The following is a 12,920-nucleotide window of genomic DNA, read 5'->3' on the forward strand; positions in this document are numbered from 1 at the left end:
TGAAGGAGCAGCGAGGTGCTGCTTCGTCTACCACGGTGTCGTCGGGGACGACACCGCGCGCGCAATCGCTGAAGCTCAGCGTGAGCAATTACGTTGGAAGAGAGGGCGAGCCTCTCCTCCGTTGGCTTGTCGAACTTGACACTGCCATTGCGGCTCGACGCATCGTCGACCCGTTGTCGAAGGTCGCGTTCGCCATGTCATGTCTTGGCGGACGAGCGAGAAGTTGGGCGTACTCTTTGATCCTACGTGCTTCAGCACGTATGAGGGTTTCAAGGAGGAGCTCAGACAAGCGTTTGAGCCCCCGCAAAATGAGTTCCGGTCGAGGGCGGAGTTCCTCGACCTGCAGCAGGGCAAGCATGATGTCCATGCTTACGCTCAGAGAGCACGGTACTTGGTCTCGAACATCGTGACCAATCCGATCGACGAGGCGACCAAGGTCGTCACGTTCATGAAGGGACTGAGAGATGGGCATGTGAAGACCTATTTATTCCGTGAGTACCCGAGTACTCTCGAAGCTACAATCACTCTTGCAATGCAGGAGGAGTTTAGCCTGCGGCAGGCTAAGCTGCATGCACATGCGCCGAGGCCACAGCCTCGCCCGATAGTGAGGACGGGAGGCCCAGAACCCATGGACCTCTCGAGCGCTGCAACTGCTGGACCCCAGCAGTCGCAAGGAAACCATGTGCGATGCTACCGATGCGGTAGAATCGGTCACTTTGCTCGGGAGTGCACGGCCCCCGTGCACCAGCAGGGTGGCTATCGCGGCGGTGCCGGGCACCGTCGCAACCAAACAAAAAACGCTGGACGCCAGTAGGCGCGGGGCGCCCTACTGGTAATGCAGTTCCGCGTGTCGACCTTGGACACGCGACACTGAGGACTGCAGCCCCCAGTGAGGTTCATTCTCACTGCAAGAACCAAGATGACAAGCCTGACCTTGTCATCCTGAATGTGAACTCGATGAGAGCAAGCGGCTCTCTCCGTGCTTTGGTAGATTCTGGCGCGTCGAAGAACTTTGTTCGACTGCGAACTCTATCAAGGCTTGACTTCGAGGATTTAAAGATACCTCGAAGTATGTTGGAAGTACGACTGGCAACGGGTGCCGTCGTGAAGACCGAGAAGCGCATGGTACGCGTGCGCTTCACGTATGAAGATCAAGAGTTTGTCGAGAACTTTATCGTCCTGGATCTGGACGATAAGTTTGACATTGTATTGGGCATGCCGTGGCTTGCACGGCATGATCCGGTCATCGATTGGGAGAAGCGCACGAGAGTGCGCTTCGGTCGCGACAGCGGAACAGTGAGCGATGGCCCTGTTGCCGCTACGCACGCACCGACAGGTGCGCGCGACACCCCACTCAAGCAGCGCCTAATGCCGCTGTCCCGGGGCGCCCTGGGCGCGCGCGAGCACACGCGCAAGAGCAGCAAGCGTCGGCGTCGCCGCCGACGGCTAAAGGAGAAAATGTGTTGATCTCGGAGATCGACACCCGCTTTTCAGCGAATTAGGAAGAGTCTCCGACCTCAAGGGGCACGGATGACGCAGGCGAGTCACACGCCTCAGCCGTGGACGCTGACGCCAATCTGATTGGATCAGGTCTGGCCAATAATAAGAGCCAAGGTGACGAGGCGCCGTCGACTCCGGGAGTCGATGGCTTGGGTGAATTTGATTCGTCGGCTCGGGGAGCCGACGCACCCTATGTAATGGGGGTCTCCGCCAATAACAGGCGTCGAGGTGAAGATGGCGTGTCGGCTCCGGGAGCCGACGCTGCAAGCGGTGCGGACGGTTGCAAACGTCCCGCACCGGAAAAACGTGCATGCTGTCGTGCAGCCGGGCTGCACGACGAAGCGCCGGGCGACCAAGCCGGGCTTGAAGTCGCTCGCCCGCGGGATAAACCCGCCGGAAGTACTGAAGAAGAACACCCGTCCGCGGCTGGGCCTGGACGAGGTCAAGATCCAAGCGGAGCCGGGCTCCGCAAAACAAGAAGACGGCGCATGCGAAGGTCGCTGCGCAAGTCTCGGCCTGAGGCCGAGGCGCTACAAGGAATGTCTGCCGGACAGACGGAGGCTGAAAAGCCGGACGTCGAGACGTTGAACGTCTTGACGCGTGGTTCCGGTACAGGGAGATGACTCTCGCTAACCCTCCGACGCAAGCGTCGGAGTTGACTTCGCTTCCAGTCATGAGCTGGAAGCGCTTCGCGCGTGACTTGCACGATGGACGCATCGAGCAAATATGCATTCTCTCGGACGCCGAGAGAACGAAGAGCGAGAATGAAGAACTGAGGCAGTTCTTCATGGAGACCACCACTGAGAGTGAGGACACTCTCAGTGCGAAGACTAAGAAGGAGCGCTTTGAGGAGCAGAGCTGGAACTCGTTGAAAACGAGTCCCTACTACGAGATCTTACGGGAGTAAGCGGACGTACTTCCGGAAGAGATCCCTGCGGAACTTCCGCAGGACAAGGGCATCCAGCACGAGATTGATCTCGTGCCGGGCACGAAGTACTGTGTCACGCGGCAGTGGCCACTGCCGCGAGAGCAGGTCAAACCGATCGACGACTTCTTTGAGAGTCGTCGCAAAGCTGGACAAGTGCGGGAATCGAAATCCCCGCACAGTGCTCCGACGTTCTGTGTCAAGAAGCCACAGGGCGGCTGGCGCATCGTTCATGCGTACAACAAGCTGAACGATGCGACGATACCGGCGCAGACACCGATACCGCGAAAAGATGTTATCATCGATTCGATGGCCAGGAGCACTATCTACAGTGCTCTTGATCTGCGCGATGGGTTCTATCAGATCCTCATGTGTGAGAGCGATATCCCTCTCACGGCTGTGAGCACGCCGAGCGGCATGCTCTGGGAGTGGCTAGGGATACCGCAGGGTCTGAAGAACGCCCCTGCGACCTTCAACAGGTGTGTGACGCACTTGTTGCGCTCGGTGCGCGACTTCGCACCGAGCTACTTCGGCGATATGTTCGTCCACAGCCGGGCTGCGGACGGGATGAGCGATGTTGAGATGCACAAGGTGCATCTCCGGAAGCTGCTTGCGCTCATGCGCAAGCACAAGCTCTATGCGAACCTGAAGAAGTGCATCTTCGGGGCGAGCTTGACGGAAGCACCGATCTTGGCGGTGGCCGACCAAGATCGCCCGTTCCACGTTGTGTGCGACGCATCCGACTTCGCAATCGGATGTGCGTTGATGCAGGACGATCACGAGGGCCGTGACCGTGTCGTCTACTACCAATCGCGTCAGCTGAAGCCAGCTGAGCGCAACTACCCGGTTCATGACAAAGAGCTCCTTGCCATGAAGTATGCACTTGCGAAGTTCCGAGTGTATCTACTCGGAAGCAAACCGTTCGTGGTCTATACAGACCACGCGTCGCTGCGGACGGCTGTGAAGTCGCCGCACATCTCGCAACGGATGGCGAGATGGCTCTCATTCTTCGCAGAGTATAACTTCCGGGTTGAGTACAAACCCGGAAGAGGCCGACGCGCTCTCGCGTCGACCTGACCACGCCACGACTGAAGCCGACGTCAATGCCATTGACGCCATGCGATCGAGCACCCCAACGTCGTCACTGTTGGACGACGTGAAGGCCGCGTGCGCACACGACGCGGACGCGAAGCTCTTGCTGGCCAATGGCTCAGCGCCTTCTGACAAAGCTCGTCAGAAGCTGCCGAAGCATCTTCGTGCTCGTGCACACCGTTATCGCGTGCACGATGGGTTATTACTCTACAGTGCAGTCGACGACAACGCGGACCGCGTTGTCGTGCCCAATGACCATGACCTGCGACTCAGGATCATGTATGAGTATCACGATGCACCGACTGCGGGACATCCGGGCCGTGAGAAGACATACCTTCTTCTCACGCGAGACTTCTACTGGGCCAACCAGTATAAATGGGTGCGCAAGTACGTCCGTGCTTGCGAGGTTTGTCAACGTGTGAAGCCTGCGCCTTTCGCGCAGGCTCCCTTGCAGTCACTGCTGACTCCGTCGGAGTGCTGGCAGTCCATGTCTTTGGACTTCGTGTTCGGTCTTCCCCCGGACAGCCAGGGGAACACGGGCATTGTGGTCTTTGTTGACCGCTTCAGCAAGATGGTACATCTTGCTGCAGTACCCGCTGAAGTGACTGCAAAGCAGACTGCACGTCTGTTCGTCGACATGGTGTTTAAACACCATGGCATGCCGATCGACATTGTGTCGGATCGAGACCCGCGCTTCACTGCGCACCTTTGGCTAGAAGTGTTTACACTTCTTGGGAGTCAACTTTCGATGTCGACTGCGGACCATCCGCAGACGGACGGGCAGACCGAGCGCGTGAACCGCGTGCTCGTAGACGTGCTTAAGAGCTACGCTCACTCGCTCCAACACTGGAGCGAGTGCCTGCCGATGGCGGAGTTCGCCATCAATAACTCGGTGCATGCCTCGACCGGGCATACACCCTTCTACGTGAATGCCATCAGGCACCCACGCCTCCCGAGTCTACTCGGGATGGTGGCTCCTTCCTTAAGTGGGGGAGGATCTACGACTGCAACGCAGCAGCCGCAACGACACGAAGTAAAGCCAAGAACCGCGCGTCTGTGCAGGGCATAGACGCCGACAAGCGCACGAAGAACACGTCTGTGCAGGGCACAGACACCGACAAGAGCAAGAAGAAGAACGGGTCTATACAGGACACAGACACTCGCGAAGACGAACGCAGAGGCCGGGCCTACTGCTGGAACGAGCTGAACGAGTTCAGTTCGGACGCAATCAACTTCGTGCAGCACAGACAAGCCGTCATTCGGTTTGTCCAAGACGCTATTATTGCAGCTTCTGTTGATCGACAGAAGCTGAACGCAGACAACGTTGGCAGGAGCAACACAAATGAATTCAAGAAGGGTTCATTGGTTTTGTTAGCTACTCAAAACCTGCCTAAACATGCAGTTTCCGACTTCGGGGCGAGCAAGCTCGCTCCGCGCTTCATCGGGCCGTTCACTGTGCTGGCACGGCACGGCAACGCCTACACACTGGACATACCGTCTAGTATGCGCCTCCATCCGACGTTCTACGTCGGACGGCTGAAGCCATACCTGCAGTACGAGCTACCTAGCTCGGCTGAATCGAAGCAGAAGACTCGGCGGAAGCCGTCATCCTCACCAGCGCGAAGTCGCGCTGGAGCAGCGGGTCGAGCTAATGGTCCAGCTCGGCCGGAACAATCGAGACGGCCTGGGAGGCCGCCGCAACCTGAGGATACTTCAGAGCGCCGAACCCAGCGCTCTGGAACTACTCCACGACCGAAACTCGGTCGCGGGGAGACGCGAGATCAGGGTCAACACCAAGTTGACCACACACGAGGCGTGTTTCCTCCACCACCGCCGCCAATTCGTGACGCGCACGGCTCAACTCGATGGATAGTTGAGCGGATTGTTGGTCACAGTATCCCGAGAACGAACAGGCAACCGGTTCGTTTTCGTATCCGTTGGAGAGGATTCCCTCCCAACCAAGATGCATGGGAGCCGCGGAACGTCTTGCTCGAAGACGTCCCGGACATGGTGAGGGCGTACGAAGCCCACCATGCGCTACACGCTGGAAAGTAATACGAGCACTGTTGTTAACAACAGCACCCGAAGGCACTTCAAGGGCAGGCTGTGGGTCCTGCCCCGCGGCAGCGATGCGCTTCGCACGTTGCCGCGCATGCTACTCAGCAGCAGGGAGGTTCTCCGCTGCTGCGCCAGCGGTCTTCAACTTCGACGCGCTCGTTCCATAACGAGCGCGCTCTCTTCAACGTCACGCATTGACTAAGCGGTCAATGGTGGTTGACATGCCGGGACCGGCACGTCTAACCTTGACGGGGGGATGGTGTAACGGGGTTACACGCAAAAGTGGCTACAGTCACTTGTTACTCTAACAGATGCGATGTCTGTTAGAGGTTTGAACACTTCCTCGACCTTGGTGTAAGGTACACCAATGTCTACATACATTTACGACCACCACGACGGGTGGTCTATACACAGTTAGGATTCCTCTGGCTGAAAGCAGCATCTTTTAGCCAATGAGTGATTTGCATGTTAGCAGAATCCTGCCAACCAGCCGTTGGCAGATTCCTATCTTAGAATATTACATTTAGAGGAAGTCAGAAACATAAAACAAAAATAGCAGTTCTCATCTTTTCCCAAAACCCGCTACTTGGAGTCTTTATCTTGTTTAAAGTATACTCGTGGATCTCGAGTATACTTAACTCAAGTAAAAGAAACCTACGCTTCCTCATACACGTGCGCATACGTGTAAGCCGTAGTAGTGAGCCAAGGTAGGCCCACTACACTTGAACTCGGGTCCATTCATGAGCAAGCCGCGGAAAATGAACGAACTTGCGCAGCGACCGGCGTAAAGCCTTGAGAAATATACCAATCACGTCGATAGCCCAGGACTTCGAAATTGCAAACGCAGCCGTAGTTTCTCTATAGCCACCCTGCGAGCCGAGAAAAAAAGAAAACAAGCAACCTTCTCCTCAAAAGAGTGCTCCTTCATAAATCGATCTAGCTCAAAATCATTCAGCTCCTGACGCAGAACACCACAAAGCGGTAGAAACGTAGCTTGGCTACACCTGAGATTCTGTCGAAACCACTCGTCGTAGACCGCGTCGTAAAGCATAGCCTTAAACTCTAGCGGTGTCAGGGTAAGGATGTTCTGCTTTGGGTTCGAAATTGCCCACACAGCGGTGTGGACCGCCGTCGCGGGAGCCCCCGTGGCCGCAGCAACTGCAGCAACGATGCTTTCGCTCTGCACCATCCAAACGCTGTGAAGACGCTCGTCTCCAAAGTGAGACTGGTGATTTAGTCGTCTCAGATTGGTCAGTCCGGAGCCGATCGAGCTAATAACTGGCCAATCAAAAATAAGAAAAAATGTCGCCACATCGTCTAAGACGATCGAAAGCCGAGACGAGCGTTCCCCGACCAGGCCCTGACACCATCGAAATGAAAACTAGCCAATAATAAATGAAAATCAGACTTTTTGACCATAAATGGAAAGTAGCCGCTGAAAGAATGAAAAAAAACCGCGCCCGCCCGTGATCGACACAGTCTACCCATTCGATAAAGCGCTGGACGCCTTTGAGAAGTTGAAAACGGGCCACGCACAGGGAAAGCTGGTGGTTGAGGTGCACCCGTGAAACGAGCGAGACTCGGAGGACTTGTAGCTAAGCTTTTACTCTTTTATGTATCAGCATAAGACTACAAGGTTTGCTTTTCATGCGGTCGAGAACTTAAAAACTTTCTTTCACTTGCGAGCGCTACGACGTGCTGTCATCGTCCTTTCGCCTCAAGGCTGCACCTGCACCACCAGTTTTCCCTGTGTGTGGCGTGTCTTCAGCTTCGCGTAGGCATCCAGCGCCTTGTCGAACGGGTACACAGTATCAATCACGGGCTTGACTGTGCCGCTCTCGATGTACTTGGTAATTACGTCGAGTTTCTCGGCAGAAGGATCGGTGTTGTGAACTTCGCCTACGAGCTGTGCCCCGAACTCCGAGTCCTTAACAGGCTGCGTCATTGGCAGGATCGTGATGAAACGTCCCGTGTTCTTCTTGAGCACCAACTGCGCACCGTCGTTCCAGGCCGAGGGCTCCACCCCGCAGTCGTACACCGCATCAACAGAGTGCGGCGGCAACACGTCCACCCACTTCTCCTTGGTGTAGTCGACGACTTGATCAGCGCCGAGAAACTTGATGAGCTCAACGTTACGTGAACGCGTCGTCGCGATGACCCGAACACCTTTAGCGTGGGCAAACTGCACGGCAAACATACCGACGGAGCTGCTACCGCCGACAATGAGAACGGTCTCACCCTTCTGCAGCTTCGCGTGCCGCACCATACCGGCATAAGCTGTTAGCGCCACTGAAGGCACTGCGGCAGCTTCATTGAAATCCAAATTCTTGGGCTTCGCCGCAGCAAACTCTTCGTCAACGACCAGAAACTCGGCAAGGGTCCCAAAAGAGGTGAACGGTGTCATCAGATACACCGCATCTCCCACCGTCAACCGCTTTGCATCACTGCCGACTTCCACCACTTCACCAGAGCCGTCAAACCCGATGTCGAAGGGGTTTTCAGCCGACGGAGCCTTGCCTATGAACGCCTGGCCCTCAGACTCCAGCAGCATGTAGTCGATGGGATTCACCGCGGCGCTGCGTACCTTGATGCGCACTTCTCGGGGCCGAGAGGTTTCTGAGGAATGTTGTCGTGGATCTTGAGCTCTTTCTCGAGCGAGCCGTAGTTCTCGTACTGGTACACACGGAAGGTCTTCGGAAACGCCATTAGAGTGGTCTTGGTTGGGCTTGATATGTTTGTGTGCTTGGAGGCGAAATGAAATGTGAAATGTTGACAATTTCGACCGCTGGACCCCAAGTTGTGACAACGTAATCGGACTGCGACATCGTTTTGTTGATGGAGCACCTCGAACATAATCACCACGAATGGGTCTGAGTGATATGGCTCTAAGCCATGGGCCATGCAACTCGAGCCGAGCTCGGTCGAGCTGTTGAATGGAAATCAACTTTGCGGGTGATTGTTACCATACCATGGAAATTTTGAGGAGAACACTGCTAAGCGACGCACCCCTTCGCTATTGACCATGTCGGCTGCGGACCCCGAATCTGCCGACGAAGCCTATGCTAGCGATGACTACGAGCTTGAGTCTCCTGCGCGCTCGCAAGGCCCCCCGGCCCCCTCGCCAGTAGCTCCGACGCAGCAGCAGACGTTTTGGTTTGACACCGACACGCTGGAGGACGACGAGAGCGATGATGGAGCTGTCACGCCACTGCCGAAGACCGCCAGATCCCAGCGAGCTCGAACTCCTCGCGAGTCCGACACGATCAGTGGGCGCCATCTGATGGACAACACGCCCTGGACGTACACGGTGTCAGCGCTGCAGGTTCGGATGCTTCGGATCCCCGTCTCGGAGTCTGCCGCTGTTCGAGAGCTGAGGGTGTTCGCGACAATAGACAAGCAGGCGGCGCAGTCGAGGGGGTCGAAGTGGAAACAGGAGCTCCAACCGACTGGAGGCTCTCCGCTTCGCTCGACGACGACGAAGAAGAGCACGAGGAGGAAACCACTGCCGACTGGTGGGAGGTTTGATGCGTACCGACGGAGCGGCCCAATTGAAGAGGCCAAGTGGGTGAGAGGCGACGGGAAGCTTCAGTGGACCTTCCCCATGGAGAAGTTCCGTCGCTTGAAGGCGTACGCTCCGAGGATCAAGGCGTTTGTGTATGGCATTGGCGACACGGTGATCGAGAATCACTCACAGGCACAGATGGAGCACCTTGCGCGACAAGAGAAGGATAGCCCAATTACAAGCTTTGGGTGGTTCTTCCTAGACCTAAGGTGAGCTATGTTATCTAGTATGCAAATCATTACGGGACTGTATCCCACTAACGACAGCTTGTTGTTGTGCGCTGCTTGAAGGACGCCAGATCTACCAGAACGGTGGTTAAAGTTACAGAATTCACCGTTTGGTGGCGAGGTTTTGATCTCCAGTACATTTTCACCTGGAACGATCTCACCAGGTTCACCAAGGCCAAGTAAGAAAGGGTTACCCTCTAGCAGACGGCAAGAGAAAGCCGGGGCTGCAGCCAACAGATCAGGAAAAGCGCCGACAGCATCGACTGTGGTTTCAGGTGATAACGGGGAGTACTTGCAGATTGGAGACAGCGATGGCCAGGAGATATTTGTTCTCTCTGTCTTCATCCAGGCAGCATTGAACCTCTCCAAAGTCGTTGAGGCTGCAATTAACGAGGATCGGGACGAGCTCGAGCGAACGGGATTCTGGCTCAGCTACTCGCTTTTTGACGTCGTCGTCCAGACAGATGTGTTCTACAACCTGAGTGTTGCAGAGTTTTCTCCCATCCGTGATAGTTTCCGAGTCAAGAGCAGCCTGCGGGACCTGGCACTTTGTATCGAGGACTTGGCTTGTCTTACGGTGTTCATGTGCACGGAGAACCGGGTGCTTGCAGGAGTCGAGATTCCTTTGCTTCCGATACTCTCTAAGGAGCTCTTCTCGAGCTCCGACGGAAAGGATCACGAATTGAATCCGGGTGATACTTCTGAGATTGAAGGAACGTTTTCGTTCCCAGATTTTGATGAAGCAGTTGTGACTGCTTCAGTTACAGTGGAGTTTGTGGAGTCTGAGAAGTCAAAATTTGACACTTTGCAGCGACCTGCTGACATGAGTCCTTCAAAGCAGCTCTCTGGCATCAAGAGCACCAGCAGAGATACCACAGAGCAAAGCACATTTGTTAATATTTCTGGATTGCCGAGTGAGAAGTCCGCAAACGAGCAAATTTTATTCAAACTGGACCACTTGCGCTTGAAAAGTGCGACATTGGCTCCGTTCACAGGCGCAGAAAGTATTTTGATCGAAGTGGCTATTGGAGAGCAACATTCCTCCGGAAATTTAGCTTTTTGTGCGTTCACGAGGCATCACGCATATGCAACCAGCCCAGCAGTGGGGGTATTGTTGGAGAATGTATCAAGTCAGACTGCCGTGGACACACCTATTCGAATTCGCTGCTTGTTGTCGGACTCAGATCAATTGGTTGCGAATTCATCAATGGGGTCTATAAGCATTGCTCAGGATGATGAGGGGTATCCAAAATCAATTGTGCTGCAGATTATGAATGAGGCTTCCCGACTCGTCGGGCAATGCAGGTTGGTTTGTAGTCGCGGGTCTGCTGCTCGCCAGATGCTTGGGCGCAAACTACTGGACGAAACAAGCAGCGAGAAACACCATTATCGAATATGCTTAAGATTGAAATCTGTTCGAGATATCGAGCTTCCTGGTGGATACTGTCTTCGTTACCAGAATCCCTTCCTTAGTTCGGCATTACGTAAGTCACTGCAGCCGTTCTAGTCTGTTGAGGCGCGATTTACTAATGTTGTGCTTAGTTAGCAGTGACTGGTTTACGGTGATAGACAAAGGTGAGGTGGAGATGCTAGGCTTCTACTGTATATTCGATGTACAGAAGGACCCCGCCCAGCTTAAACAAGACATGCAAGAGTCAGTCAATGTTGACTTAGTCTCAAGTGGCGAAGACAGGTAGGCTTCATTGTACATTGTACATGCGTGAAATGACGCCATCGATAACCTTGTATTATTGCTGGACGTAGGGTGGGGACTGCTGTTTTCAGCTTAAGTTACTTGTTTTTCTCAGAAGAGCGGTTTTGCTGTTCCGAGGGAAAATGTGAGCAGATATTTGCTACACAAGCGGAAACAGAGGCTCATTGGCTGGAAGTGCATACTGCTTCAGCGTTGCCGGACACCGATGCTGGGCCAGAAGTATATTCGCATTCGTATCGAAGTTGCTCGATAAACATTCCAATTGTTTGTGCTGGAGGGGATAGTGGGGCAAGATCGCGCCGTGTCGGTTCCATTCGTGTGTCGGCGTATTTAGAAGACGTGGGACTCGTCAGAGACACAACTGAGGCTACTATGGGGTCGAGGTATGCAATCCATCTTGACATATTAGCAAGGCTTGAAGGCCTAATGACTAAGTTGGTGTATGAATTGTAGGTTCGCTGTGCCCACACCGACTGCAATGGAAACAGAAGACAAGACAGAGGCAGCTGCAACAAAATCTCCTTTGATCGACAGTCCTTGTGAACGAAATTTGACTGAAGAATCAAGTGGTCTGTCGGCGGCGCGAGGAGCGGAAGAAGCAAAACCACATTCGTCTTCAACGAGACAAACTCATATCGCTGCTGACAATTTACTCTCGACCTCTGAAGAAGAGAGCTTCAACCGTGCACGCGAGCAACAAAAGGAAGCTGCACAGCTCAAGGAGGCCTTGGAGCGAGAAAGGAGTGCATGGAAACAGGAGCAGCATCTTCAGCAATTACAATGGAAACGCCGCTTTGCAGAAATGGAGAAGGCTCGGATGGATGAGCTGGAAGAAGAATGGGCGCGTCGTGAAGAAGAGCGAAGCAACTTGCTGAAGTCAGCACAGGAAGAATACCAGCGACTCGAGCAAACGCTTCGGAAATCGTTAGCTGACTTAGAAACGCGAGAACGCCGACTGACCGTCGCCGAAGCAGCTCTGCAGCGAGAGCAGGAGGCGAAACGCGATGAGAACGAGTCTCTGCAGCGGCGTCTTAAAAGTGAGCAAAGCCACACCTTATCGTTGGCGAAGAAACAGACAGAAGCGTACGAGCGACGGATATCTCTGCTCGAGTCCCAACTAAGTGATGCTGAGAGGCGAGCCAAGCAAGTGGAGACAGACTTTGCTGAATACCGTCAGCAGCAGCGGAAACTCCCCGAGTCTCGCCTGAGAGAAGAGATCGCGGCGCTGAAAGGTAGCGTGGCTGAGCTGGAAAAACAGAAAATGGTCAAGGAGCGCGAGTGCGAGGTTGCCCAGGCAAACGTGCAGAAAATGAAGGCGCAACTGGAACACGTATCCAGCTTGCTAGCTCAAGAGAAAAAGAAGCACGAAGCACGAGTTGTCGATGAACTGGAGAAGCTTCGTGTCAAGTACATCGCCCGCGAGGAGAAATACGTACTGGACGGTGATCGAGACGAGTTACGTGCCATCAAACAGCAGCTGGACGAGCTCAAAGGGTTCAATCTGCGGGGTGGCAACATGAAACAAAGCTCGCGTAGGCATCGCTCGCCGTCACCACAGCATCGTCGCAGTCAGCAATGGCACACACAAAGTCGCCATACCGCGTTTGCACGCCAAACTCGCTCAGGAAACCAGCAGTACCAGGATCAACCTTCAAGTTCGTTCTCTGACCGCGCATCTGAAGATGGAAGTGCCTGGGAGGTTCATTCCTTTGTCGAAACCAATCGAGCTGCCACGGCTCCACTCGGAACTTCACGTCATGAACTCAACACTAGCGCTTCACCTCGAAGAAGTGATCCCATAGCCGTATCCATGCGTGGGAATGCAAGTACGGACGATGGTGA

The 12,920-nt window shown here is 54.5% G+C and overlaps 3 protein-coding genes across 3 annotated transcripts; 2 read left to right on the forward strand and 1 right to left on the reverse strand.

Moving 5' to 3' along the window:
- Nucleotides 1-7,292: 7,292 nt before the first annotated feature.
- Nucleotides 7,293-8,281, reverse strand: PHYSODRAFT_293919 (hypothetical protein; the record flags this gene model as incomplete). Its single annotated transcript, XM_009517325.1, has 2 exons — nucleotides 7,293-8,151; nucleotides 8,172-8,281. 2 exons carry the CDS (start codon nucleotides 8,279-8,281, stop codon nucleotides 7,293-7,295), a joined length of 969 nt encoding a protein of 322 aa, XP_009515620.1.
- Nucleotides 8,282-8,855: 574 nt separating this feature from the next.
- On the forward strand, nucleotides 8,856-10,871 carry PHYSODRAFT_552074 (hypothetical protein; the record flags this gene model as incomplete). The annotated part of the gene is made up of 3 exons (XM_009517326.1): nucleotides 8,856-9,346; nucleotides 9,428-9,543; nucleotides 9,595-10,871. The coding sequence occupies 3 exons, from the start codon at nucleotides 8,856-8,858 to the stop codon at nucleotides 10,869-10,871; spliced, it is 1,884 nt and encodes a 627-aa protein (XP_009515621.1).
- A 1,024-nt stretch (nucleotides 10,872-11,895) lies between these two features.
- On the forward strand, nucleotides 11,896-12,585 carry PHYSODRAFT_444499 (hypothetical protein; the record flags this gene model as incomplete). Its single annotated transcript, XM_009517327.1, has 1 exon — nucleotides 11,896-12,585. A coding segment is annotated over one exon (690 nt), but the record flags the coding sequence as incomplete, so codon positions are not given.
- Nucleotides 12,586-12,920: the final 335 nt, after the last annotated feature.

The sequence above is a fragment of the Phytophthora sojae genome (assembly GCF_000149755.1).
Source record: "Phytophthora sojae unplaced genomic scaffold PHYSOscaffold_1, whole genome shotgun sequence".
NCBI lineage: Eukaryota > Oomycota > Peronosporomycetes > Peronosporales > Peronosporaceae > Phytophthora > Phytophthora sojae.